We start from the raw sequence: 27710 nt of genomic DNA on the forward strand, positions 1-27710 counted from the left end.
TCCAACCCCAGGCAGGACACGGTGTGACGAGGAGCTGACAGGAAGCAATGCTCTCTGTAACCTGCTTTACCGACACCCTTAGGCACCACCCTCATCTCCCGGCCCATCCGCTGTCTGTGGGATGAACCTCCTCCTCCCGCCCCGCTCGCTGTGTCCCTCCTTCCTCCTCCATCAGCCTGACGGGGTTTGTAGTTTGAGGGCTCCGTGCCGCCCCGGGACTACGGCTCCCAGGCATCCTCGGGCGGGCGGGCGCGGTCAGGTGGCGTCCAACATGGCTTCCCCGTGCCGGCCCCGGTCGTAGAGCTGTCGTGGGGGCTGCGGGGCGCCTCGGGGCCGCCATGCAGAAGATCAAGTCGCTGATGACCCGGCAGGTGAGCGATGCGGGCCGGGCTGCGTTGGTACGAGCCGTGCTGGCCCCTTCTCGAAGCGTAATTTTGGGGGCGCCGGGCCGCGGCGCTGCGACGTGGCTTTGTGTGTCAGTGGCAGCGGGTCCGGTAGGGAGGGAGGAGAGGGCTGGGGGGCTCTCGATGTGGGGCCTTGTCCCTGCGGGGGGAACTCACCGTGACGCTGCTCATCTCAGCCTAACCTGGCAGAGCTCTGCCCTGAGGGCTTGGTTTGGTTTGGTTGTTTTTATTCAGGAGCCATTTAGAGCCCTTTTCTACGTCCAGGTCCTGTCTTGTCTGCGTTCAGTACAGGGGGCAGTGCTTGGTCCATAGGAGGAGTTATGGGAAGCCTGCCCAGCACGGGGATGCTGTGGTCTGAAAATGGTACAGCTTCGGCAATTCTCAGCCTTTGGGAAAGGGTTAAATCCTGTGCAGCGTTCAGTAAGGGCAGGTTTTAACTGGTGGTGGAGATGAGCAGCCTTTCCTGCCAATTTTTGGGGTGTTTTGGGTGAAGTATGAGAAGCAACAGGTGCTTTGTGCTGTCTGCTACCTGCCTTGAGCTTCAGCTCGGTGGGGATCAGCTGCCCTTGCTGGTGGTAACTGGAAAGGGTGGATGTTGTCAAATGAAGCCCAAAAAAATCTGAAACTCAAAACCAGAATGAGAAAGTTTTGCACACTAGGAGGATGAAACTGTGAAGTGTGGTAGCTACCATTAAGGTGATGAACTTGTAAAGCACACTGTCAGTTTCGGTGAGTAAAGAAAATCTTTCCTCACTGTAGGCTTATGTAGTAATGTTATAGCTCCTTTGCTTTCAAAGTAAGCAATAGTACTCTGGGTGTGAAGGGGACTTATGAACAATGTGCTTAATGTCACATGGGGAGGATATAGGGAAGCCTGCATGAATCTCAGGGCTCGCATGAACTGCCTGGGGATTTGAAAGGGTAGTATTTATTTAACAGAGCTAATGTGGATTGTGCATCGTTTTCAGTTGAGTTATATTTATGTGAAATGTGTCCTAATAGTTTCACATGGTAAATTGAGAAATATTCCATCATATAAAAACAATATAATTATGCCACACAGTAGGTAACACTTACCTTGAGTCTGATTATTTGATTCCATTAAATCATTAAGTTGGGGGAACAAATTACATTTATATACCACTGGTCCCGTTTAAGGTTTTATAGAATAAGCCTTTTGCAGTTTATTAAAGGACTTCCAGATTTATGATCATCATCAGCAGGCAAGAGATGTGCAATTTGATCACAAGATACGTAATCAACATTAATTGATGATGAAATTTCTTTTAAAGGGTCTGAGAAGTCCTCAGGAGAGTGTTCATGACCTCAGTCCTATTGAAAACCTCCGGTTTCCTACTAAGGTATGATACGTGATCCCACCCACCTCGGTTTTCATTTTTCGTTTTATATTTAAATGATATTGGTTTGGTTTGGTGTTTGTTTGGTTTTTATATTTATTTATCTTTTTATTTGGTCCCAGCATCTGCTTTGCTACTGTTCTTTTAGACAGCTTTTTTTTTTGATCCTGAATATATTCTGAAATATTGTATGAAAGAATTGAAATTGCAAAATTGAACAGTGCACCAAAGCAAAATGAAGGTGTTTTAACATTTCTTTCTTGGAACTCTGGAGTTGTCACTCTCAGTTCTAATCTTGATTTTCAGTCTCTTTGTGGGTTTGCTGCCTTTAAGTTTGTTTCAGAATGTTGTCATTTTCATCTTCAATACACATCATTAACTTTAGATGCTACTTTATTTGTTAGAACTTTGTGATAATAATGACTTTGTTTTTATTTGTCTCGCTGCTTAAAAGATATTCGCTCTCCGTTATCCTGCATCATACTGAACAATCTGTGCATGGGGGCAATTGTTGTAATGTTTGGCCACTCCTTATACCCTGTTGATCTGAGCACAGAATCACACAGAATCACAGAATGACCCGGGTTGGAAAGGACCTCAAGGATCATGTAGTTCCAACCCCCCTGCCTGGCAGGGCCACCAAACATACACCTTTACTAGATCAGGTTGCTCAGGGCCCCGTCCAACCTGGTCTTGAACAGCTCCAAGGACGGGGCATCCACAGCCTCCCTGGGCAGCCTGTTCCAGGGCCTAACCATTCTCCTAGTGAAGAATTTCCCCCTAACATCCAACCTAAATCTTCCCTCCTTCAACTTAAAACCATTTCCCCGTGTCCTGCTATTGTCAGCCTTTTCGAAGAGTTTACTCCCCTCCTGGGTGTAAGTTCCCTTCAGGTATTGAAAGACTGCAATGAGGTCGCCCCACAACCTTCTCTTCTCCAGGCTGAACAAGCCCAACTCCCTCAGCCTGTCCTCATAGGGGAGGTGCTCCACAGAGTTATTCAAGTTACTCAGCTGATGTCTTATTTTAGCATTAAAATCCCATGTTTCTCTGTAGGTACTTTGTAACGTGATGCTTGTTCTGAGGCAGACCAGAAAATCAATATCATATATGTTTAAAAAAATCTAATAACTATCTCTAAATTGGTACATAATATTCTATTAAACAGTGGTCAATGTATTGATTTCAGAGACTCGAGGTATTCAATTGCAGTGATGTTGAAAGAACTGCCTCATCGCTGTGGCTCAGATAGCAAAACTCCAGATTCATGCCAACCACTGAGCATCACGTTTCTGATTTGTTTTTTTTACCAAGTTGATTTTGCAGGTAAAAATAGATGTAGGGTATCTTGGCTGGGTTTCTTTTCTGTGATGGTTTGATGTTGTGTGTCTGGTAAGCCTGAACTTTGTATTCATAACAATGGGAAAACACATCACAGTAATTAGCAAGCTTTGTCTTAATTTCTGTCAGATTTCTAGCTGTTACATGCTGTCAGCCCTTTGTGACGTGAGAATACTATCTTCAACTGTTTTGCAAACAGAATCTTGTGAAAATTGGGGATTTTGTGCCTGAAAAGACAAGGTTGCATCAACATTAGAACTTGGAACATTTTCAAAGCTGTTAAAATTAGAGTATTGTCCTCCTGTGTCCCATAGTGTAAAGCTTCTATATTTTTTAGGCTTGTTACTTTTTTTTCTCCTTCCAAAATGGTTTAGGTGAAAAGTAACTAACATACTCAGAATATTTTTTTCTGAATATAAAGATTCTGAATATTCAGAGAGATTTAAGTTAACTTTCTCAGAAAGCTGTATTCAGTGAAACACCCTCCCAGGTCCTTGTTTTTCTGATAAAAGGCAAACATGAGTTCAGCTGAATGTTGAGTGAAAGTACTGAGTTTTGATCAGTTTAACTTCTGGTTTTGGTCCTAAGACATTTGTCAGCTTCTATTCCGGGCTTTGCCTTTTGAGAAGAAGGATTTACATTGCCGTGTCTCCTTCACTTTGCTACAACCTTCGTTGTATGATTTTACTTCTCAAATAATAAGACATCAGATAAGTCACTGTAAGATGTTGTCTACACTGTGGGCATAGATTCTGATAACCATTTCTTGAAAGCAGGAATTTGTGGTGGTGTCTCTGTTTGTTGTGTGAGTAACCATCAAGGAGATTAGGCTTCAGAAGTTGAAAGTCATTGAGCCCTTGGTTATAGGTTTGTCTTTTGAACTGAAATTGTGTTGGTGCCATAGCAACATACTGATGTCACAAATCAGAATTGCATAATAACTACCGGATAAAGCAGCTTTGCTGGATGTAAGCTAATCCTTCTCAGTAACTGTTTTATAGGAGTTGAGAAGTTTGGTAAAGGGAACTGAAAAATAAAGACAAAAATAAATTCAAAGTAAAAGGAAGCACAGATACAGCTCATACGAAGCTTAAATGGAAAATACAGAGGCAAAGGAGTACACTGATGTAGCATTCCCTCAGGGGAAACCCAGCAAAATTCTTTCTGGCTTTTAACATACCAAAGTTGCTTCCTTTTCAGCATGTGCAAGTGCTGAGTGTACTCTTCTGTTTTGTGGGTTGTGTATGGTGGGTTTTTGTTTGCTTGTTTGTTTTTTCTTCTTTTCCTATCCAATGAAATGATTTGCTACCTGGATCTTTTCTTGAAGACCCCTGAGTTCATGAGATCACGTTCACCATTACTCCCAATGGGTTCTGCAGCTATGCAGAAAGAATTTCAGTCTGCTTGCATTGTATGAAGATGAATCACCAGCTAAATTGTTCAAGTTTCTCTTGGCAAACAGAATCACACTGCCAACTTATCACACAGAGCAATACATCTAAAATAGTTTAAGTCAGTGAAACAATCTGTAGATCAGGCAAATATGAACTGAAAGGCAAATTTTCTAGAAGAGAAAGGAGGTACATCACATTTTGTTTGGTTGTGGTGCCTTACTTCATCCATGCCCTGATTGCTCAGAGGAACTGTGCTTATTCTTTTGTTTGCTGAAAATTGTGTGTGTTAAGGATGATACAGAACTGCACTACTGGATTTTGAACCCTTCTGCTGTTCTCATTTTGTTCTTCTCCAAGCTACTTACAGATTTATTTAGTAGATTCTGTTATAGGGTGTTGAGAGGTATTTAGTACACTTTGAATTTAAGTGTACTAACAATGAGGTGACTTTGAATTCCTATAATAATTTCTATATTGTCAATAATCAGCTGATATGCAGTATATATAAAAAGTAGCTGACTTTGTCTTATGGTAGTAAACAACACTGGAAGTTTATTTTTAGTGCTTTTCCTGTAGTGATATGGTTATAGTCCATCTATTGTGGGTTTCCGTTTATATGTGTAAAAATAACTTTTACATATTGTCTGTTTGATGGTGGTGTGATGCTGCAATGTGCTCACTGTTGGGCTCGTCCTGGAGTTTGGGAAGAGCTTTTCTCTTAATGCATTGCTGACAATAGCAGGACACGGGGAAATGGTTTTAAGTTAAAAGAGGGAAGATTTAGGTTGGATGTTAGGGGGAAGTTCTTCACTAGGAGAGTGGTTAGGCCCTGGAACAGGCTGCCCAGGGAGGTTGTGGATGCCCCGTCCTTGGAGGTGTTCAAGACCAGGTTGGACGGGGCCCTGGGCAACCTGATCTAGTAAAGGTGTATGTTTGGTGGCCCTGCCAGGCAGGGGGGTTGGAACTACATGATCCTTGAGGTCCCTTCCAACCCGGGTCATTCTGTGATTCTGTGTTGTCTCAGTTCAGAACGGAGGGATAGAAATTGACAACGTGTTCAGCACTGTTCTTTTGCTTGTGAGGAAAGCAGGAAGGCTGTGTCCAAATGAGTACTAAGCAGATTTGGCCCCTGGCTCTCTTGGTAGGGGTGCGTCAGCTATCGCTCACCTTCAGCTTCTAACTAGGTTAGAAGCTTTTTAGATTTTTTCCTTTGTCTAAATGCTATCTATTAACACTCCTGATCACAAACATTTCTCTGTGTCTGCTTCCCAAGTCTTTCGGTTGATTGTGACAAGAATGCAGAAGGTGTTTGCTTCATCTGTACCAGCAAGGCTTTGTTAGCAATGTTTTTCATGTTACAGGCAGTGTAGAAAGAGTGGGAGTGTGACCCAGGGAAATAGCTATGTAAGTGATCTGAAACTTCCTGAACTGCCATTCAGATGAGCTGGCAACAAAATGACTCTTCTAAAATACAGGTCAAATAATTGTTGTGTCTTCCCAGACCCATAAACATTGGTTTCCATAGACCAGGAAGGCAAAACACTGTGAGAAGTTTGTGGATATAAACACCATTTTCTTGGAAGAAGCAGTGGCTTTTTCAGAGTTGCAAGGTGCCAGACAGACAGTCCTTTGTTTCCACACCCACACCCTTTCCCTGTTGTATGTTGGTGGCATTGTGTGAGTCAGAAGGTGGTATTAATGCCCTCCACGGAAATGTGTTTGACAGGTCAAGCTGTTATTCTGTGAAAGCGTGGTCCAAAGTACTGGCCAAAAAAAAAAAAAAAAAAAAGGAAATAATAAATCCTATTTTCAAGTCACCAAAAATGATGGGTGTTTTAAGTGGGTAAAGTGTATCCCTGAGCAAAGAAAAATGAGTAGCTATTGTGATAGTATCTTAGCTGGCTGTTTGGAGAGCTCCCACTGCTGGATGTGAGCGTTAATCTGGGCAGCTGGACTGCAGTACTCGGGATCACCGTGCTGATGTGCTGCTCTTTCTGGTCTCCAGTGTATGTGATTCAGTTTAGCAGTGAAGTTCTCTGTGTGATTATCATGGCAGGGTTCCATCCATCCCAATTATTTTTTTTTTCTCTCTCTCTATGTACACATATATGTATACATATGTATGTATGTATATATTTTTTCTATTCAAATAACTCCTTGGAACTTTTAAATGCACACCAGACTTATTATTAAAGAATTCTGTAGCTTATTATTAAAGAATTATTAAAGAATTCTGTACTGTTGATTTTTTAAAAATTATTTTTGAAGACAGATATTTCAATAGCAATAATTAAAAAACAAAAATGTTTTGAGGTAGAAAACTGCCTTGAGGGATTTAACTGAGCTTCTCTCTGTGCCTCTGCACAGTGTGCAAACACTTGTTCCACAGTGCAAAATCTGTCTTGCCCTGAGGCCCCTGAAACTGTGGGCTTTGTATGTAGATTGGAAACTTTTTTCTGTGTCTGGTTGAAGGGATGAGGAGAAATTAATATCAGCAAACAAACTAGCCGAGGATGTTTGCTTCCTTCAGTGGCAAGAGAAAGGTCTGGCCTCGAGCCTTCAGTTGTTTGAAACTAGTGGAGCATGATGGACTGGATGCAGCAATTTATCACAGCCTAATGTCTGCTGGCAAACACTGTAATGGATATGGGAGTTTAAGCTTATCCTGGGGAGTAATTTCTGTACAGCTCTTCCAGAAAGAGTGAACAAGATAAAGAAAAAATCTGTTTAAGAAATGTTTTCCTAGTTAGTGTTTTGGGAAGAAACTAAGGAAAAAAAGACCTTTCTGAGAAAGGGTAAAAAGGAATTTTGGTGATTTTTCTAGTCACATAAACCTCAGCTTTATTTTTGTCATGACAGATGCGGTGTTCTGCAAAGATAAAAGGGTCACTGGCTAAGTTTCATTGTAATGTTTGTATTAATAACAGCCTGCCCAACTGATTATAAAGTGGCTCTAAATCCAGAAGAACATGCATCCCCAATAGCTTTCTTAATTTATGGGAGGAACTGCCAGTCACCATTGATCTATCATTGACATACCATATCACTAGTGTGACATAGTGCTCTGGAAATCTAAATGGTTCTGAACACTTCTTGGATTTTGTTTTTACTTCTTTTTCCTTTTAACAAACCACCATTCTGGAACTTGCAGCCACATCCCCGGGTGATAAATTAGGTGATTCCATTTGCAGGGCATCAGTGAACAAATTAAGCCAACCCTGCTGGCTGTCTTGGATAAGTTTTAATTTCAGTTGTTATAGATAAAACTCTATGTACTGTAAAATGTTAAGGCGGTTTGTAAAGGGGCTCTTGGTACAGCAAAAGCTGACATCTGTTAGGAAGCCCAGAAGGGAAAAATATATTTTTATTTTTATTGTCTTTTATTTCCCTGTGAGAATGACTTCAGAGAAGCAGTGGCTAGTGTGATGCATTAGGAAGCTCTTTGCTACTCACCCTGTGCTTGCCTCTAATTGTGCAGAGAAGCAGCACCTTCCTCTATGATTCAAACTGCACTTTTTCTTGTAATGTGTATGCATTGATTTTAGTGAGTGATGTGCAAAATAAGGATGGATGGTTGTGACTGTTCAGTAAATCAATCTCAAGTCTGCTGCCTCTAGACAGTGAAATCAGCCCTTGAGTTCTTGGTGTTGGAAGTACAGTCATCTCGTCCCACTCTAACAGCTTGTCTGTTTGGATCTTAATAGGACACTTCAGTCTGCTGGATCACTTAATTGGGATTAAATTCCCTTGTCAAGCAATGTTATCAGTGTTTTGTCCTGAATTTTGTATTTTTTCCCCTTTTGAGTCTCTCATAAATGTTTTTTCAATCCTTGAGTGGGAACAGCCACTGGGAGAGGACAAGTATTAGTTAAAGCATCCAGTGTCATAAAAGTGTTTGAGTTGGAAGGGACCTTTAATGGCCATTTAGTCCAACAACCTTGCAATGAGCAGGAACACCTACAGATCAATCAGGTTGCTCAGAGCCCTGTCCAGCCTGACCTTGACTGTCTCCAGGGATGGGGCATCCACCACCTCTCTGGGCAACCTGTGTCAGTGCCTCACCACCCTTACTGTAAAAACTTGTTCCTTATATCCAATTGGAATCTCTCGTCTTTTAGTCTAAAGCCATTTCCCCTCATTCTGTCACCACAGACCCTGCTAAAGAGCCTGTCCCTTTCTTTCTTACAGCTTCCCGTAGAATGGGAGGGTGAGAGGTTTAGATTTAGTCCTCAGTTTGTCATGACTGATGGATGCAGCTGGATTCTTGGGAAAACCTTCCACATGAGATTGTGACAGGAGGGAAGAGAACGCATATCTTGAATGTTAGCTGTCAAAAATCCCATAGTGCATGTCTGTTTAAACTACCCCACTAGCTGGCAAAAAGTCTGAAATGTGTTAAGCAGAAACCATTGATACAAGCTATTCTTGTACTGAGGGTGTTAGTAACTTTCAAAAAAAGTCTTGTTCTGGGAAGCATTGTTCCTTTTAGGATGTGATGTTACATCATGGAAGTCATCTTTTTTTGTTTTCTAAAGGAGGAACTCAGAGAATCATGGGAAGAACCAACTGATCCTCAAGCTCAGCAAGAAATAATTAATAGCATTGAAGAAGTTTATTTTTCCAATGATACCTTTGATATTGTGAAGTATGAATTAGAGGTGAGTTGTCTTCGTAAAAGAAAATGCAATAATATAACTAAAAGGGTTAAAAGTCAACTTCTGTCAGTGATTTGCTTTCATGCAAAACTGCTTGGTTTTGTTTTTGTTTTCCCTCCTTGCCCCCAAATCTTCTTGTAGTTGTACAGAGCTTGTAGCATACACTATTGGTATGGAGTTTCTTCTTTCAAAGTGATAGTCCTGTTGTGCTAACCTTTACTGTAATTTAAGCTACTTTGAGAAAGGCCATATAGTTAGAGGAAAAACACATCTATTTCTTTTTTTCAAACAGCCTGAATTAACAGACATGAATCATTTCAATGACTTGGGGCTCGTGTATGTATAACTTAAGAGGGTAATTACGATATTATATTCTTTAAAACTGATTTAATTATTCTTGATTTGAATACAAGTTAGATTGCAGAAACAGTAAAAAAGTTTCTTAAATAAAATTGGTTGGTTAATGCTGCATGTGCATTTTGTGTACTTTAATTTGTCAGTGAATTTTATTTGTTGTTTCTGTGCAGAGGCTTCCTCCTGTACTGAGTCTTCAAGAACTGGAAGAACATAGAGACAAATTAAAACAACAGCAAGCTGCTGTAAGTATTGTTTATACTGTAGCCAGAAGTGTAACTGAATGTGTTTTGATTTCTTAAATCTGCTAGATAATGAGCTTTTTTGTTTGTTTGTTTGTTGTTGTGTTCTTTTATAAGGGAAAATCATACCAATAAATCATGTAGTCACGGTAAATAATGTAAGTAAATCATGGTGATAAGTACTGTAACAAGGACTTTGTTACATTGTAATGATTTCTTTAGAAACCTTATCTTCAGGGTGTTCAGTTTTGCAGTATATTGGAAGAAATAGCATAGCATTTGTACAGTTGACAGGTAAACAGAGGTTAAACCAGATGTTTTGTACAAAAGATTATCATGATAGAAGGATAAAGGGAAAATGCTCACCAATGTTGAAGGTTTGCAGTAAACTCCACAAAGGAGTGATCTCCAGAGAAAAAAATCCTGCCTTAGTGGTGGTCAGCCCTTAAATGAGATCTGGAAGAAGTGTAGCCAAGCTCCACCCCTTTCTGTAGCACAGCTGAATTACCTTCACTTGTGCTCTCACAGCTGTCTCATTGCTTGCCTCAGGTGGTTAATCAGAGGTTCAGACTGTGATCAGCAGTTTCCCATACAGCATTTAATAGTGTTGCACTGTCTTTCTGAGGGATTTTTGGCAATGTAAAATATTGAAAAACATCATAGATTTTCTGTAACACAAAACATTCAAGTGACTGTGAATTATTTGTGGTAGAACTCTGATCTTCCACTTCTTGCACGCTATTACACTTTTGCACTGCTTATCTTGGTCCTGTCTTTGTTTTAGGGGTTGCTATAGACTACAGACTTTCTGCTGTTTCTCCTTTTCGTTACAATTTTTCCATTCCACTGAGAAGATACCAAGCCACTTGATTCCTCTTTAATATGTGTGTTGTGACAACTTGTATTTGAACAGGCATCTGGGTACAGATAATTTGAATTAGAAGGCTTTTTTTAGCTGTGTGTCTGACTTCCTGTAGTCCTACCTCACAAAGAGTTCTTTTGCTGTTCTGCAAAACTAAGCCATATATATATATATATTTATATATTGAGCAACCGAGTTGAACCATTTGGTGATTCTAACCATATTTTAATGTGGAAAGGGGAAAGTGTCCTCTTGTCCAGATTGCCAGCTGATAGTATCAATGTCCTTTGGAAGCCATTTGTATGCAGGTGTTCTTCCAAAGGATGGGAACTGACATGGTGGAGCTACTCTAAGTTTGTTACAGAAATAGCTTTTTGTGAAGATCCCAATCTCACACTGTGTTGGTATAACCAATTTATAATCTCTGCTGCATATATATATATTAAAAACAGAAGAACCTCCTAATCTCTTTTTCCCACAACTCTTTTGGGGCTGACTGATAGTCAGATTTTATTTCATTTTTGTTTCTAGAAGTATTGGTCCCTGGGAAGAATATGGAGCAATAGAGATTATTAATATTTTGTGCTTGAAGCTGTTGAATAGTATATCCGTATAGTATATAGTACAGTATATCTGCCTGAAACAAAAGTGTATTTATGGCTTTCTTAGATTTCCATGGTAGAATTTTAATTCAGTTTTTTTCCTATCAGTAGCATAAACAGAATTTAAACAGCTGTAGTGTTTTGTATAATTTCTGTTTTTTATTCTAGCATGTTAAGAAGTAGAGACCAATTGTTCCTATTACTTTACTGTGGCTACTTTATTAAGACTATCGTTTATCAATGGCAGTACTCTTGTTTTTAAGGTATCTAAGAAAGTTGCAGACTTGATTCTTGAAAAGCAACCTGCATATGTTCAGGTAAGGCAACAGCCACTTTTTAACAGCGAACCACTCAATTTGGTACTGTTAGAATACTGTTCTTGTTTCAGTACAGCTTATATATTGTACGGGGTTAGAAGAGACTGGGTTAGCAAGTGAAAGGATCTTACCTCTTCTGCAATAGCTGGAGGAAAAATAAAAAAAATTGTAAGGGTAATATTATTTAGGTAAAAGGGTGTGATGGGATTTTACTGCAGAAGGAACCTAGGTAGGGCTTTAATGATTGAGTGTTCAAACTTTTATGGTATATTTGTTTTGTTGCACACTTTTGGGATTGATAATGTTGTTGAACCATTGCTATTACTCCTTAGCATCTTCGTTTTGACATCTCCTAAGCATAACAGCATTGTGGAGAATGTGCTTCTTACATTTTACTGTGTAATGTTTAAATTGTTATATCAGCAAAATGTGGGATGCGCAAAGGGATGATTACAAATCCATTGTACCAATAAAAGTCTTTAAAAACATTTCTCAAATATTTATGTGATCAAGTCAATATTTACCTGATTAAGTTAATAATCCTGTGTTATCTGTGGTCCCAGGTTTCCACAGTTATTCTTGTCAGTAGACTTACCAGAGATTTCTGGTGGGCATTATGAGACTCCCTCACCTTCCCACTGATTCATAATGTGATGCCGTGGGTACCTGGTAATGGCAACACCATTTCCCTGTCAAGTGACAGTAATGAGTTGTTAGATAAAGCAAAGGTGTAATTGTCTGTCCCATAGACACCCTGGTTCAACTGTGCAAAAAAAAAAGGGTGGGGAAGTCATGATTTGCACCCTTCTTCTCATGGATGTGCAGGTCTCGCAGTCACATCTGTTGAGTGTGAGAAGCATGGCACAGACACAAAGTATAATAGTTTCGTTGCTGTCTCAAAAGGAGAGGCTTACTTTAGGAAACACCAGTGTCTGAGATAAGGGAAAAAGGTGTTCAGCCCTAATTACTCAACTGAAGGCTCCTTTTCCATGGACCTTTCAGCTGCACTGTTTCCTCGTGCCTCTCCAACTATGTTCAGGTGAAAAATTGTACAGAATCTTATAGTAGGAAGACTGGACTTCTGGCATCTTAATGCAAATTAATTCATGTACATATTTCCCTGATTGCTTTGGAGTGGTGCATTCTATTCATTTTATATGAAAGTTTCCTATGCCGAATGTAAAGTATATAAATGTGGAAGTTCTCACTGCAATGATAGTATATTTCAAGTCTATTTCTTCAAAGAATCACAATTTAAAATAATTTGTTTTAATGTTTGTTTAATGTTACATTCAAGCTCTAAGCATATATAACATGATGAAATAATTACTATATAAATTAAATTGTTATTATAACATCTCAAGATAGAATAATGGAATAACTAAGATTAGGAAAAGACCTCCAAGATCATCCAGTCCAACTGTACACCTACAACCAATATTTCCCACTAATCCATGCTCCTCAGTACAACATCTAAATGTTTCTTGAACATCTCTAAGGATGGTGACTCCACCACCTCCCTGGGCAGCCCATTCCAGTGCCTCACCATTCTTTTGGAGAAGAATTTTTTCCTAATATCTAACTTGAACCTCTCCTGGTGCAGCTTGAGGCCATTCCCTCTAGTCCTGTCAAATAGATAAAGGTATTAGTTGCTAGTCTTTGCTGTTTTGTAGCACAACTTGCATGTTTGTTTCACCTTGTCTCTTTGTAGGAACTGGAACGTGTTACATCATTGCAGAACGGCCTTCAGTTAGCAGCTGTTATTTGTACAGATGGAAGAAGGTATCTTGCTTGATAGCGGAAACTGAAAGGGGAAAAAGGGATTTAAGATGTTTGTAAATCCAGGAGGCTGCTTATTATTGATATTTCCAGTGTATGTGCTGAATGGAATTAGCAATAGTAGTTCAAAGTACTAAAAAAAATGCCAGTTGCTTTGTCTTGCAGCTTTTGTGGGGGTTCTGTTTAAACAGATACTTTTAGAGATGCACCACTGATCCACCAAGAGATTCTGCTGAAGGGATAACACTTTTTCTTAGTAGTTTGTTGGTATTATTGCAATTTCAGCATTTCCCTAACAGTGCTGACTGTTATTTTGTATGTATTTTGTAGCACTTACGGTGATGTACGTGGTAGCATTTACTTAAAACAAGCCTTACTTTATATATCATTAAATTTATCATGTTCATTGTTAATTTACACAGACACCTGAATATTGCAAAGGAAGGCTTCACACAAACCAGTTTGGGACTTCTTGCAAATCAAAGAAAAAGACAGTTGCTTATTGGACTACTGAAGTCTCTGAGGACAATAAAAACACTGGTATATACAGATTTTTTTTCCAGTTAATAGCAGAATATTTTTGTTCATTTCCTTGTAGTTATTAGTGTTTTATTTTTCTTTTCAGCAAAGAACAGATGTGCGTTTAAGTGAGATGCTGGAGGTAAGTCTCTACCAGACTACTGTATCTTGAAGCTATTCTAAATTGTCTTCTGTTAGTCCTCTTAACTATCCCTTCTTCCTTCATCTTATGAACAGGATATGATGGGCCTTTGTGGTGGAATAGTGTGATTCTTTTTATTTAGTGGCTTAATTTTTTAATAGCAAGTTATGTAAAAAGTTGTAGTACACAGGCTATGGCACTAAAGATACTTCTGATAAGGTGTTTGTGTTAGTATACACTACTTAAAATGTAGGAGAAAATGTGCAGGGTGAAAATAAGATCTTGTCTTTAGGTTTTAAAACTGTATGAAAGCTTGGCAAGCTTATTGATGGCTATATTTTAATAATATCATGTACGAATTTTGACTTGTAGATTGCTGAATATTTATAGCTGATGTCAGATCAAATGGAACATCATTGTGATAATCCTTGTGACTCGATTTAGAACCTTACTCATTTTTACTCCTAAGATTCTTAAATCCCATCTTCGGTAACGTACGTTGTTGCTCTTTACCAAACAAGATACATTGATTCACCTGAGGCTGCATCAACATTATCTTTAGCTCACCAAGCCCTGCACACTTATTAGCTTCTTATTTTTTGCTGTACTGTATTGCACAAAAGATCAGGTGTCGTTCTCTGCTCCTAGGAGCTATCATGATGTAGAAAAGTGGCTGTTGCATCTGCACAAATACCCTAATGACAGGTTACCATAATTTTGCCTATGATTTTCGAGTATTAACTGCTGAAGGCACACTTTCTGGCTAAGTGGAGTTCTAGATCAGTGTTCACTCTCTGATCACAAGTACTGTATTCCACATATTAGCCATTTTATTATTATTCTTTTTTTCCAAGAGAAAGATAAAGCTTGGAGGATATGCAAAGGCTACTAGTAGCCATTCAGGGAGGACCATCTAGGTAGGATTTCCAACTAAAAAAGACTGGACAGAGGAAGGTGAGAAACATCTGGGATATATTAGAAATATATACAGTGCAAGCAGGCTTTTTGACTTGAAAGCATGGAACTTGCAACTTTACAGCTCTGGTAGACTTAACGGAGAAAGTCCTGGGTTTACAATGGAGAATAATGCAAAGAGCTGTAATTGCAGCAATCATGTTAAGCTGATTTGCTGTTTAGAGATCATGTAATGGATAAAGTAGGTTTTTCTCAGCATTCCTTTTTTTTTTTTTTCCCCTCCCCCCCCCCCCCCCCTTTTTTTTTTTTTTTAAATAGCAAATCTGTATTATATTTTTATAGTAAATCTGATTTGTATTATAATGCTGCTGCTAAAGCGGTTTCATTTCCGAAATTCCATAGAGGAACTACTATGGTAGTAGCTGAATATAAATTGCTCTTGTGCTTTTGATGTTCAATCACTGAATCTGAAAATTCAGTAACAGCTTTTCATTTGAGCTCTCTGAAGCATGTATTATAATGGATATAACTGGGGAAAAAAGAAGCACAGGAAAGCTGTTAGTAATGAGGATTTTCCTTCCTCTGAGATTCTGGCCAAGACCCTTAATAAAATACAAAAGTAGTAATTATAGCCAAGACACTGTTGGCAGAACCTTGGGGTTGTACAGTCTTGAGCATATAGTTTTGTTTTGTATCATCATATGGTTCCTGGTTTGAATAAGTGTTCTTTTTATAAATTAGAGCAACTTTTTTTTCTTCCCCCAAAGTTTTGGGTTTTTTTCGTCTTGGGGTCTTCTGTTGCGAACTAGTTGTCTACAATTCATTTTCATTAGTTATTGAATGTATCAATGTAAATAGAAAATATTTGTTTTGCATAATACTGGTGTGTCTCTCATGTGTCTCTGTTGGTTTTGCAGCCTGCTTGAATTTACCTCTTCCCCGCTCATAAATGGATTGTGTTGTATTAACAAATGTTTGAAAATTAAATGAGAAAGCTGTTTTTTTAATAAGAGCTTTCTGATACATTTTCTTTGAATCTGTAGGTAAACAAGCATTTGCATAAGAACACAATATGTGCAGTATTTTTAAATGTTGCTCACACCCAATGTTGCCTGCTTAAAATTCTGAATGGTTTGCACATTAATTTTTACAGCAGACCCTCAATAGTTTGCTGTAACTTCACACTATACAAATGTAAGTGGTGAAATATTTTGGTCATTACGTTTATTCATTAGCTTCTAAGGAAGAATGAGTGTTGTGGTGTTTGCTTCCAAAGCCAAATTAGCTTTCTGTTTTATTTTATCCCAAGGAAGAGGACTATCCAGGAGCTATTCAACTATGTTTGGAATGCCAGAAAGCTGCCAGCACTTTCAAACACTACAGTTGTATAAGGTGAGGTGACGTGCTGATCTCACGTTCTGGATATTTGTCAATGATACAAAGCAGTGATGATTATTTCTCAGTCTCTAAAGCAGTTTTGATTTAAACTAGATTTTCTTCTTAGAAATGTAATGTTAAGGGATTTATAAAAGTATGAAGACCCTCAGTGGTGCTGTTCCCCTATACCACTACTAACAAATCACTACTAACGCGATATAACCTCTGCCTGGTCTGTGTCATTGTTTTCTAAGTCTCATAGTATGTTGTCAGGTAAAGTTTTGGCTAAGGCTGAGTTTTGACTGCTACAGATGGATACATTTTAATAAGGAAGTTTTTAACCTGGAATTAATTAACCTTCAGTAAGATGATTTTGGACGGGCAACTTACCTGAATTTTTGGTGATGAAAATAGCTAATATACAGCTTTATGCCACTGAGGTTAAATTGCTTTCAGAATTGAAAATAAGCAGTATGTCTACAGTTTCTAGTTTAGAAATACTTCTTTTTTTGTTTTTGATGAAACAGAAGAAATAATTGGCTGTTTTATAAACGTGTGGTTTGTTACAACTTCAGAGTAATTACCCATAATAATTGATTTAGTTGAGGTCTTTGGCGTTAAGAATACACCACTGTTAGTATGATCAGTAGTTTGATTTCAGACATTTTTTTTTCTTTCATTGATAGCGAGTTGAATTCAAAACTGCAAGATACTTTGGAACAAATAGAGGTAAGAATGAATATGTTGATTTAGTAAATATCAGTAGGTAACCTATACATACTAGTGTATTTAGCATTAAATATTTCTAATGCATTCTCTTTAGCAATTACTGAATGTGCATATTTTTTCAAATATGGTCCTTGGAATGTTATACTCTTTGCTATTCCTGCAGCCTTTTGTGTTGAAATGAACATAAATGGTTTATAATACGGTATCGAATTTATGAGCCCAGCTTGCTGACTGTGTCAACATTAAGTGGTAAAGCAATCCAATAAAAGACATGCAGTAATTTAAGTACTAGAGCAAAGATATGCTCCATGTGTGATAAAGATGCACAGTGGTTAACTGCTATGAATGTGGTCCTAAAAAGTTGTGAAAATTAACCAGAAGCAGCATGCCAATAATAGGTTTGGATAAACTACATGAGAAATGAGTTCCACTGGAAGTTTTAGAGATCAGCAAACTGGAAGCTGCTGGGTAAGGCCAATACTAAGCCAATAAGCAAATAAGACTTGAATAGCTGGGACAGATATGACCAAGAAGATCAGATGAATGAGTAAAAGTATGTAGGAAAGAATCCTGTGGTTTCTTTTTGCAAAAGCAAACTATGTTGCAGTACCCTTAATTGATAAGAACTTTGAAGCCATAAATAAATGCACTTATTTTCCTCATTTGTTTTTGTTTAAGTTGATATACTAAGCTTGGTGTTTAAAACATTGTTTTGCCCTCTTTTATATAGGAACAATTGGATGTAGCACTCTCTAAGATATGTAAGAACTTTGATATCAATCATTATACAAAGGTTCAGCAGGCTTACAGGCTGCTTGGGAAAACACAGGTTAGTATTTGTGTTCTGAGTAAGTTGTAAAGACTGGTGATGTAACAGTGTGAAGATTTGAGTACTGTGATGGAAATTTCCTTATGCTGATCAGTCTTGCCGTATATATTTACAAAGGCCGTTATATTAATGGAAATTGCTAAAGCAAGCAGCACAGTCACATGTAACATTTGGGACATGGTATAACTGTAATAATTCCATATTTCACCTGTATGTGGTGCTTTATGCATTATTAATTATACCTGGACATGTGAGTTCTATTTTTATTATTTTTTTTAATATCTTGAGCTGTGTACAACCTGCACCTTGTTATGTACACATTCCTATTTTCTATTGTACTTGAATGTGATGGAAATGAAGATGTGAGGAAGGAGGAGGGTTTTTTTTTAATTATTACTTTTATTTTTTTATTTCTTATTTTTATTTTTGGCAACAAGAAATGAAATAAGGTACGAAAGGAGGAAGCCCTGCAGGCAGTTCTCATCAGTGATCAGTTTTCATAACACAGTGACATTAAACATGGTGCTGTCAGTGTAGCAGAGACATAATGGCTTAGAGGAGAGACTCCCCCAGGAAGCGTTAGCTGCTGACAATCACAGCAGAGTGTTTGTCTCTTGCTAAAGGCAGAACAAGAACTCCATCCTGTTATGAGGTTGGTGTTTTTGTTTTCTTTTGTTTTGTTTTTTACCTTTTATTAAGCTTATTCCCAATATTTAGGACAAGGACTGGCATTAGGATGCCTTTTATGTTTTGTCTTCAAAAATTTTTATTCATTTATTTTCCCTTCTAATTAGAACCCTTATAGGAAAGTTGGGTTTTTACTGTTGGGTGACAACAGTATAGTTTTGCGAAAGAAATTAATTTATTTTCCCCTTTTTGACAATGTGCAGAATTATTGGAATGCCTAAAGACTGCAACTTGAAGTCAAGGAGAGAAGATTAGTTAGACTTATCCTTTTTAGTACTTTGTATTCAATTTCTTTCTTTACAGAATGAGAAACTTTGAAAGCAGAGATAACACATTCACTTTTCCAGCCTAGTGCATGATATGCTGAGAAAGGCAGATTTCTTTTGGAGAGAAATGAAGTTTCTGAGTAAAATGTAGGAGCAGAAGAGTGGTTAGTGATCAGATAGAAACAGAATCGCTTAGTAATTGCCTGCATCAATACAGAACTTCTGGATACTCGTCAGTAGCGAAGAATGTCAGATAGCAAGTACCAGAACTGATCATTTTCAGATCCATGGGATATGATAACTTCCGTTCTGGCGCATAAAATAGTTTTCTCTCATATAATATTTAATATATAATGAATATTAGCATATATTGAAGCAGCAAGAAAATTAATTGTCTGAAACGGACTAATGTGTACAACTTCTTTACAAAGGGCAAGTGGGATAATTATGAAACAGCTTGAACTAAAACTCGAGCATGGTTATGGAAAAACATGTTGTACAGTTACTTGGTTTTAGTGCATGTGCTGATACTTTTTGGAAGAAGTAAGCTTTTTTAAAAACAAACTTCATTCTTTGCTTATATTGCAAAAAAGGGTTTGGTAAGGAGAAATGTTTTGACATGACTTATAGGTTTTCTGCTGTTGCTTGTTCTCTGCATTGTATTCTAAATGGAAGAACTCAGCGTACCGAGCAGATACATTCAGCGCTTTGGTTGTGATTTTAGTTTTATTAATTGCAAAGGCATTATTATTGTTTTAGTTGGAAGTGTTTCAAATGGGGAAAATAAAAGCAATAATTTCTGCCCATTGTTTTTAGTCAAATTGGTCAATGATTATTTAAGGTTTTCTTTATTTTTCTTCGTGTTTTCTTTCAGACAGCAATGGACCAATTGCACATGCACTTCACTCAGGCTATTCACAACACTGTGTTTCAAGTTGTGCTTGGATATGTGGAGCTTTGTGCAGGAAACACAGACACCAAGTTTCAGAAGTTACAATACAAAGACCTCTGTACAGTATGTAATTCTTGCATACATATGTACTTTTAAATCTAAAATTTTCCTCTGTTGTAAGTACGCCATGTGCAAGCAAGTAGTCAGTTATAATAGGTGTGGGATTGTTTTAATAATTTCTTAATACAAATCATAGCCTAATTGAGAAGTTGTGTATTTTGAACTTAATGTTGATTTTGGCGGAATTAAATCTTAGTATTAATGTACACATCGTCTGAATAGATGCAGATAAGTAAACAAACAGAGATTAACACTTCAAAACTCATGTATTCTTCACAGCAGTGAGACAAATTTGACTGTGCATTTCCCACTCAGATGAACAATTTTACTCTCTTTTCTTTATGTAGAGCCATTCTTAAATAAATCCCTATACCTGAAAATCTCATCTTAGAAATTTCTACTACATACATAACACTTTCACAAATTTGATGCTCTTCATCTAATGAATATCTTAAATCACAATTGGTTCTTTGGAGCAGAGTGGCTCAGCTGTCAACTGTCATCTGTTTTTAACTGTTTGAGTTATACAGCATTGGATCCAATGGGCCATCAGCCAGGATGGCTACTAGGTAATGCTGAAGTCTAAATACATTGTTGAGCTGAAGCAGTGAAATGAAGCAGTGGATGGCTGCAACTATTTTTCGTGATGAGGCATCCTCATCATTAGACTGCATAGCTTGACTTCTGTCTTTACTTTGCTGTTCTATGAATGTGAGCAGGATGATTATATCAATTAAAAAAGAAAAAATAAAGGCAATAAGAAATGAACTTTGCACTTGTAGACAGTTTGATCAACTGACTAATACCAGGCATTTGTCAACTCTCCAATACTTAGATACCCATCAAGGACTGTACCTGTTTGAATATGGAGGTGTCTGTATGGTTTGTGTTGCCTCTGCAAATGATGAATGTGGCTGGCAACAGTTTTACAATATTATTATTATTTTTCATAGCATATTACATCAGACAGTTACATTCCATGCCTTGCTGATCTCTGCAAAGCCCTTTGGGAAGTCATGCTTAGCTATTACCGAACAATGCAGTGGCATGAGAATCATGATCAAGATGAGGCAGCAACTGTATCTTCTGGTAAGAAATAATTCTGGAAACAAAATATCTGATACTTGGAAATAACTTTTCTTGTGCTTGTTTAATTAATTGTTATTTAGGTACCTTTGTGATCTTGGCTTATTGCCCCTCAGCATTATAATTCACAGTGTGCAAAAAGGACTTAAATACTCACTGAACTTTCGTAGTCCTCATCTTAACCTCTTTTAAAATAAATGTGTGTGTGCACCATTACCGCAGTTATATTTCAAATAGTGTTTGTTGTTTGCTCAGAAGTCAGCTGTGGTAGATGAATAGAAAATCTGAGGAGTTTTCCTTTAAATGTTGCTTGTCATCTCTACTACTGAAAATGATTGCAAGGTGTAGGCACAACTGACACCCTTGACACCCTCATAGGAAAAGGCCATCATTTTATCATACAATATTATTCTGGTTTTGTTTTATTGTTGTTCCAGTTTGTGTTTTTGGGACAGAAACACAAAACCTTAATCTGTCTTTTCATTTCAGTCTTTCTGGATATGTTTTGCTGGACATATAAAATATTAATTTAAAATATCTAGGAACAGACTTTTTCTGTTTCTCTACCAACCCAAAAATGCTTCTTTTTGCCAGAGCATGACACAGTATTCAGATTTATTCAAAACTCCTACTTATCTGAATCAGGTGGGATTGGTCTCGTCTTTCTGATCTGCACATAGAAAAAAAACACTTATGTCAAAGGGCAAGAAGTGTAGACTGCTTCTGCAATTGCTCTGCCTTGCCTGATTTACATAAAACTTGTGTCCTTTACATTGGACTGCAAGTGAAAAGAAACAAATAAATTAGAACTAGAGGTGAGGAACAAGCATTGAAAGGCTGTGCTTCATAGAGTGCGTTTGTAATTCAGTGTTTCTCTCAAAAATTGGATTTATTACAGTTTTTAAGCCTTAAAAGGAATAAAATTTGTCTAATATTGCCTTCTTATTTTAAATGTAGAAAAAACAATGTAAATATAATGTGAATTGCAAGACGTGTTACATATTGTAAATACAAGAAAGTTCTTGTAGTGTATGGAAACTGATGTGTATTTTTAAAAATTTTTCAAATGAAACTTTTTTACTCGTTTCAGAATTAAAGTTCAGAGTTGAAATGTTTCATTTTGAGATGCGCCTTGTGAAGGAAGATTCTCAAATTTGAATGAATTGCACCTTCTCAATAATCTTTAAAATAAGTTCAGAAAGGCTCATCTTTTGCTTTGATTTTGTCGCCTTTGAATTACTAAATAAAGCAGATATTATGAGGAGTTTATCACAAAGAAATACTTTCTCAACTCCATGGGCAATTTTAAAAATGGTTCCTCTTAGTGTGTGTGCTTTTGGTACTCCAAAAGAAAGAAAACTGTTTGAAAGAACTGTTAAGCATAATAAAGTTCAGTATTCAATCTTGACTCATTCTAAATGCATTGCTTGTAAAAGACACTGTGGTGGATTTTGGTATGCTTACTACTAATTCACTTACTCTTCTGTCACTCAGTTTTTAAGTTGCTGGAGACCTTGTGGCTTAGCTGTAATGTACTGTACAGGTGGAATGTATTTGAGCTACCGAATCACTTTTTCAAAAACCTCAGCATACAAAAGAAAATTTAATTTCAGAGGGATTATAAATATCTACCAAATGTCTGTTTTTTTATTTCCTAAAGCTTTTGCTCATGGTGTAGTGATTATGCACTGATTTAATAACTGTAATATGTACTCAAGCCAAAGAGATAAATTTCTATAGGATGTGGTGGTGTGTCAGAAGGAGCCAAGGAGGCAGTTCACTAAAATCTTGCTGGATACGTTTCCTCAATTAAACCATATAGATTAAATCAGTAGAAGAATCAGTCTAAATGCATATGTGTTTGGCAATTTATTGGTTTTTTAATCAGCTCTTAACTCAAAACTGTCCCGGTGTTTTTCTTGTGTTGTGATCATGTCAACAGTCTTGCAAAACATTTTAAATGGATCAAGGTGCTTTTGATAGACTTGAGGCACAAACCAAGCTGTAGAACTTAGAAACTGGACTTAAGAAACATTAATTTCAGAGGTCTTTCTGTTTTAATAGTGGAGCTTATTCAAAAGAAGTCTCTCATGGATTAAGGAAAGGAGGCTGCACTTCATATCACTTATTTGTGATAAGTAATGCCTGTTATAGATGCTAAAATGTGCTTTGTTTTCATAACTTGTAAATGTTTGCCTTCCTGTTTTTCTGAGGAAAGAAGTGCATTTGCTTTGTATTAGTAAATATTCTGCTTATTTCTGTTCTGAAGACTGATGTGAGACTGAAGAGCAAAAGAAGTAGAATAGAAAATACTTTAACTACATTTTTTTTTTTTTCCTATTTGTTTGTTTGGAGCACTTATAGAAGACTCTTGGAAATTGAGGATTTTGTTTTTTATGAAGCCATATAAAATGGTATGGATTGGAACAGACCTAAATGGTCATCTAGTTCAAATTCCCCTGCTGTGGGCAGAGTTGCCACCCACTACATTGATTGCTTCAAGCCCCATCCCAGCCTGGCTTTGAACGCTTCCTGGGATGGAGCACCTGCAGCTCTGGGCAACCTGTTCCAGTTCTACCCTTGTAGTAACAAATTTCTTCCTTATGTCCAAATTTTTCCAGAGCTATGTCAGGAATTTGCAATTGTTCTTTATAATCTAACCTGGTCTTTAGGGGGTTATTTTTGAAGAATAATTAAAAAAAAAAACAAACAACAAAACTTTCGTGAAATAAACAAGATGAAAACAGACTTTTAACTCTACATATAAATGCAATTCTAAAACAGAATTCTTAAATGATGAGACACATTTTGGTACATCTTTCTTTGTAGCAGTGGTCATAGAATCATAGAATGACCAAGGTTGGAAAAGACCTCTAAGATCATCCAGTCCAACCATCCACCTATCACCAATATTTCCCACTCAGTCATGTCCCTCAGTACAGCTTCTAAGCATTTCTTGAACACCTCCAGGGGTGGTGACACCCACCACCTTTCTGGGCAGCCTATTCCAGCACTTGACCACTCTCTCAAAGAATTATTTCCTAAGGTCCAACCTGAATTGCCTCAGCACAGCTTGAGGCCATTCCCTATAGTCTTATTGCTAGTTACGTGGGAGAAGAGGCTGACCCCCATCTCACCACTATTACCTCCTTTCAGGCAGTTGTTGAGAGTGATAAGGTCACCTCTGAGCCTCCTCTTCTCCAGACTGAGCAATCCCATTTCCTTCAGCCACTCCTCGTAAGACTTGTACTCCAGAACCCTCAACAGCTTCGTTGCTCTTCTTTGAACAAGCTCCGGGTCCTCACTTCCTCACTGTATTTCTTGTAGTGAGGTGCCCTAAAGTGATCACAGTACTCAGGGTGTTGCATCACCAGGGCTGAGTATGGAGGGATGATCACCTCACTGCTCCTGCTGGCCACCTGATGTGCTTATTTAATTATGAAGTCCAGCATGTTAAAAAAAAATTCCATCCTTCAAGAATGTAATATTGTAATACAATGGCATTAGACATTTCCTAGTTTGTTAGACATATCTGGCTGCCATGCAGAAAAATCCCAGTTAGGGATAGGAACAATCTTTCCTACGATATCATAAATATTTATTTTATTTGTTTTCAGGCATGTGTAAGCTGTAGATTTTTTAATAGAGAGGAGAATATTCTACAGATTGACAAGAATGAAAAAAATTCTGTGAATTAAATTTATGTTCATGGGGAGATTGTGTCCATGTGCTCTATTTTTCTTGTTATATGCACTGCCAGGCAGAACAAAGCCAGGAACCCAGAGAGGTAAATTGAGAAAAAGCAAACATGCCAAGGCAAGAGGAAGGAAATGGCTTGATAGGAATAGACTGGAACTGGGTGGAGGTTTTGGAGAGTAGGTGCTGAGATCAGGAGTGAGGGAAAGAAATGCTTTTCAGCTGGGAGCCCGTGTGTGGATGTATTAGAGATCAGATCTGTTGATCCAGAAACAAGGAAGTGAATAGTTTTCCCAGGTACTGAAAACTTGCTGGAGATTGTAGGAGAGATGGAAAGACAGGTCTGATCTGCTTGGCAATGCTGCAGTATCGTAGGCAATCTTAATATTTCTGCTTTCAATCTCCTGAATGCTGGAGTAGAAAGAACACTGTGTGCTTACTAATGTGATGTATTTTATGTGGACTACATTTTATTTTTCATATCAAATTGCTGAATGGTTTGCATCATTTTTCCACTTGTCAGGAAAATAAACATGTATTAATGTGAGACCGGGAAAAAAAAGGGCATGCTATCTTGTTTACATGGTTCATGGAAAAGGTTTTGGTGGTTTCCCCCAGAAATACAGCCAGAATTTACTGAGATAGAAAGTTAGAGATCACATTCTTGATATGTTTAATTTTATGGTTCTCATCTGCAAGGCCAGAATAGCTTTGAGAATCTAGTGGATAAGCAGCTGTGACTTTGTCAACCTTGTATTTGAAATATCAGTAACTCTCTTATATTATTTTGATTTTATTGGATGCATATCTTGCTTACATAAAAATAATCAGAAGCTCTTCTTGTCTGTATTAGCATACAGTATTTTGATATACTCATTTCTTTTCAGCAATGAAGCTCTCCTGGAGTTTGTGTACTTGGGGTGATATAATAATGGCTAAGGCAGAAGTTTTTTTATGGCTGGAAAACTAGGGTATATTTCAAGGCTTTGGAAAATGTCTTTAATATTTTCTGTCATCAGTTTCAGATGGCAGCAGTGTGGTTGGAACTGAGGAGAACAGTTTTGACCGCAGCTATGTAAAAAAGAAATTGGAACATGGGCTTTCTCGAATATGGCAGGTATGTTTTTTAATTGTTTTAATGTTTATTTCCCCCTGTAAAATTAGTTATATTTATACTGATCTTTTTAAAAGAGATTTTAAAAAAAATCTACTTTGAGCTAAATATTATAAAAAACATGCAAATAAAATTTCCATGATTCTGTTACTACTTGGTCACACTACTTAAAATCTCAGTAATGCTACCGAAGCACAGTAACATGACTCTCAGACAGTACCACCTGTTTGCTGCTTCACAGCACAATCTATTTTCTTCTCATTTCCCTTTTTTGTTCTGTTAAAGCAGTCAGACTACTGTACAAAAAGAGATAAACATGACATTGAACGTGGAAAAACTGAAATTCAGAGCTGAACGATGGTTTTTGATGTCCTTTCTGGTGCAAGCAGAACTATGGAGAGCATGAAATCTTGTAAACTTGCCTGATTTCAAAATATTCATTTTAATATGTCACAAGACCCTGAACGTGTGATTAAAAAGAAATAATCCTTTTATGTTGCAGAACAGAAATGCAAAGCTTGGCTTTTTCAAGTGCTGTAAAGTGTCTAGGATTATTATTGTAATGTTGAAATGATTATATTATTATTTAAGAAAGTCTACAAGAAGCAATTAACATTACAAAAAATGGAGTTGTGCATTATACCTCAAAAAGAAGCTATAAGTGGAAATATATCAAAAAGTGCTAATTAATGTGGCATCCATGTATTCGTCTTACTATGTTTAGTGTATTTAGTATATAGAATCTCATATTTTGCTTATAAATATACTGAGGATTCATTAAATAGTTCTGAAATATTTGTGTTTTTGTAGGATGTTCAACTGAAAGTGAAAACATACCTTCTGGGAACAGATCTGTCTAACTTCAAATACGATGACTTTATATTTGTACTTGATGTTATCAGCAGGTATGCTGACACGGTCATAAGACCACTTATTACATGCAGACAATCTTCAACTCTGATACAAAGACAGTACATGGTTAAGGCTGATATTTATATTCTGATGCTAACTTTGATCCTATTTACTAATGGAGAGTTTGAAGAGTGCTTCTCTTTATGTAAGAATCTGAGCACCAGTTTTGCTGCCTACACCAAGGTTGTATTTTAGAGAGGTAGCATGAATTGCTTTGCTGCTCAAGTAGTTCTGAAGTGTGATAATATTTGAATGTTGGCCAGTTTTAAAATTTCAGGAGCACAGATCTGACAGTTCTGATTTTTCTAAAATCTTTAAAAAGGCCTCTTGATCTAGAGTAGCTAAATATTGCAGTACCCTTACTTAGTCTATGCATTACTGTATCTTTCTGTTTTGGTATTAAAATGATGGATTCAGATTGTAAGCTGTACAGTGGACATTGATAATGGCTTGTTACTGAGTATGGGATATCATGATAGGATTTGGGGGGAAATAATACATGGAGTTTTGTGAAGTGAGTGAGGGGTTTACAGTGTAATCTCTCTTGTGAGGCTAGAACCATGGTGGTGCAGTGGTAGGAATGCCACCTTGCAACACTGGGGCCCGGGGTTCGAATCCCCCCTGTGGCGCAAGTGGTAGAAGTGCCGCTCTGCTACACAGAGGCTCGAATCCCGGGGGTTGGACTCGATGATCTCTAAGGTCCCTTCCAACCCGCACGAGACTATGATACTATGACTATGATGATGAAATTTGGATAGGAACAGCAGTACTAATAAATCAATAAATATTTCTGAACTTTATTTTATTACTACAGGCTGATGCAAGTTGGAGAAGAATTTTGTGGCAGTAAGTCTGAAGTTTTGCAAGAATCTATCAGAAAACAAAGCGTTAACTATTTCAAAACGTACCACAGGTGAGACTATTTTGTGCAGAGTAGATGAATGTAATGATTTTTATTATCGTTGGTTTTAGTTTTAAATGAATTCCAGAGGAATTTCATCGGATAATGTTCGTGTATGGAGGTTGATAGGTTGCATTGATGGTGGAATATGTTTTGCGATGAGAATAGTGCTCTGAACCAAGCAGAATGGAAGAAGATGGAAAAGCCAGACGTTTCT

General features: G+C 37.6%; 1 protein-coding gene across 1 annotated transcript in view; it reads left to right on the forward strand.

The window, feature by feature from the left end:
- Positions 1 to 222: 222 nt before the first annotated feature.
- VPS50 (VPS50 subunit of EARP/GARPII complex) overlaps positions 223 to 27710 on the forward strand; it is a 64367-nt gene continuing 36879 nt past the window's right edge. The window contains exons 1-16 of the mRNA XM_015853539.2: positions 223 to 371; positions 1697 to 1765; positions 9033 to 9155; positions 9680 to 9751; positions 11476 to 11529; positions 13241 to 13311; positions 13731 to 13848; positions 13934 to 13969; positions 16194 to 16276; positions 16948 to 16990; positions 17721 to 17819; positions 19647 to 19787; positions 20738 to 20873; positions 25586 to 25683; positions 26491 to 26585; positions 27407 to 27505. Of these exons, the coding sequence (XP_015709025.2) occupies positions 339 to 371; positions 1697 to 1765; positions 9033 to 9155; positions 9680 to 9751; positions 11476 to 11529; positions 13241 to 13311; positions 13731 to 13848; positions 13934 to 13969; positions 16194 to 16276; positions 16948 to 16990; positions 17721 to 17819; positions 19647 to 19787; positions 20738 to 20873; positions 25586 to 25683; positions 26491 to 26585; positions 27407 to 27505 (1370 nt within the window). The 5' untranslated portion in view covers positions 223 to 338. The remainder of the gene's footprint in view (positions 372 to 1696; positions 1766 to 9032; positions 9156 to 9679; positions 9752 to 11475; positions 11530 to 13240; positions 13312 to 13730; positions 13849 to 13933; positions 13970 to 16193; positions 16277 to 16947; positions 16991 to 17720; positions 17820 to 19646; positions 19788 to 20737; positions 20874 to 25585; positions 25684 to 26490; positions 26586 to 27406; positions 27506 to 27710) is intronic.

This window comes from Coturnix japonica, chromosome 2 (genome assembly GCF_001577835.2).
Source record: "Coturnix japonica isolate 7356 chromosome 2, Coturnix japonica 2.1, whole genome shotgun sequence".
NCBI classification, from domain to species: Eukaryota; Metazoa; Chordata; class Aves; order Galliformes; family Phasianidae; genus Coturnix; species Coturnix japonica.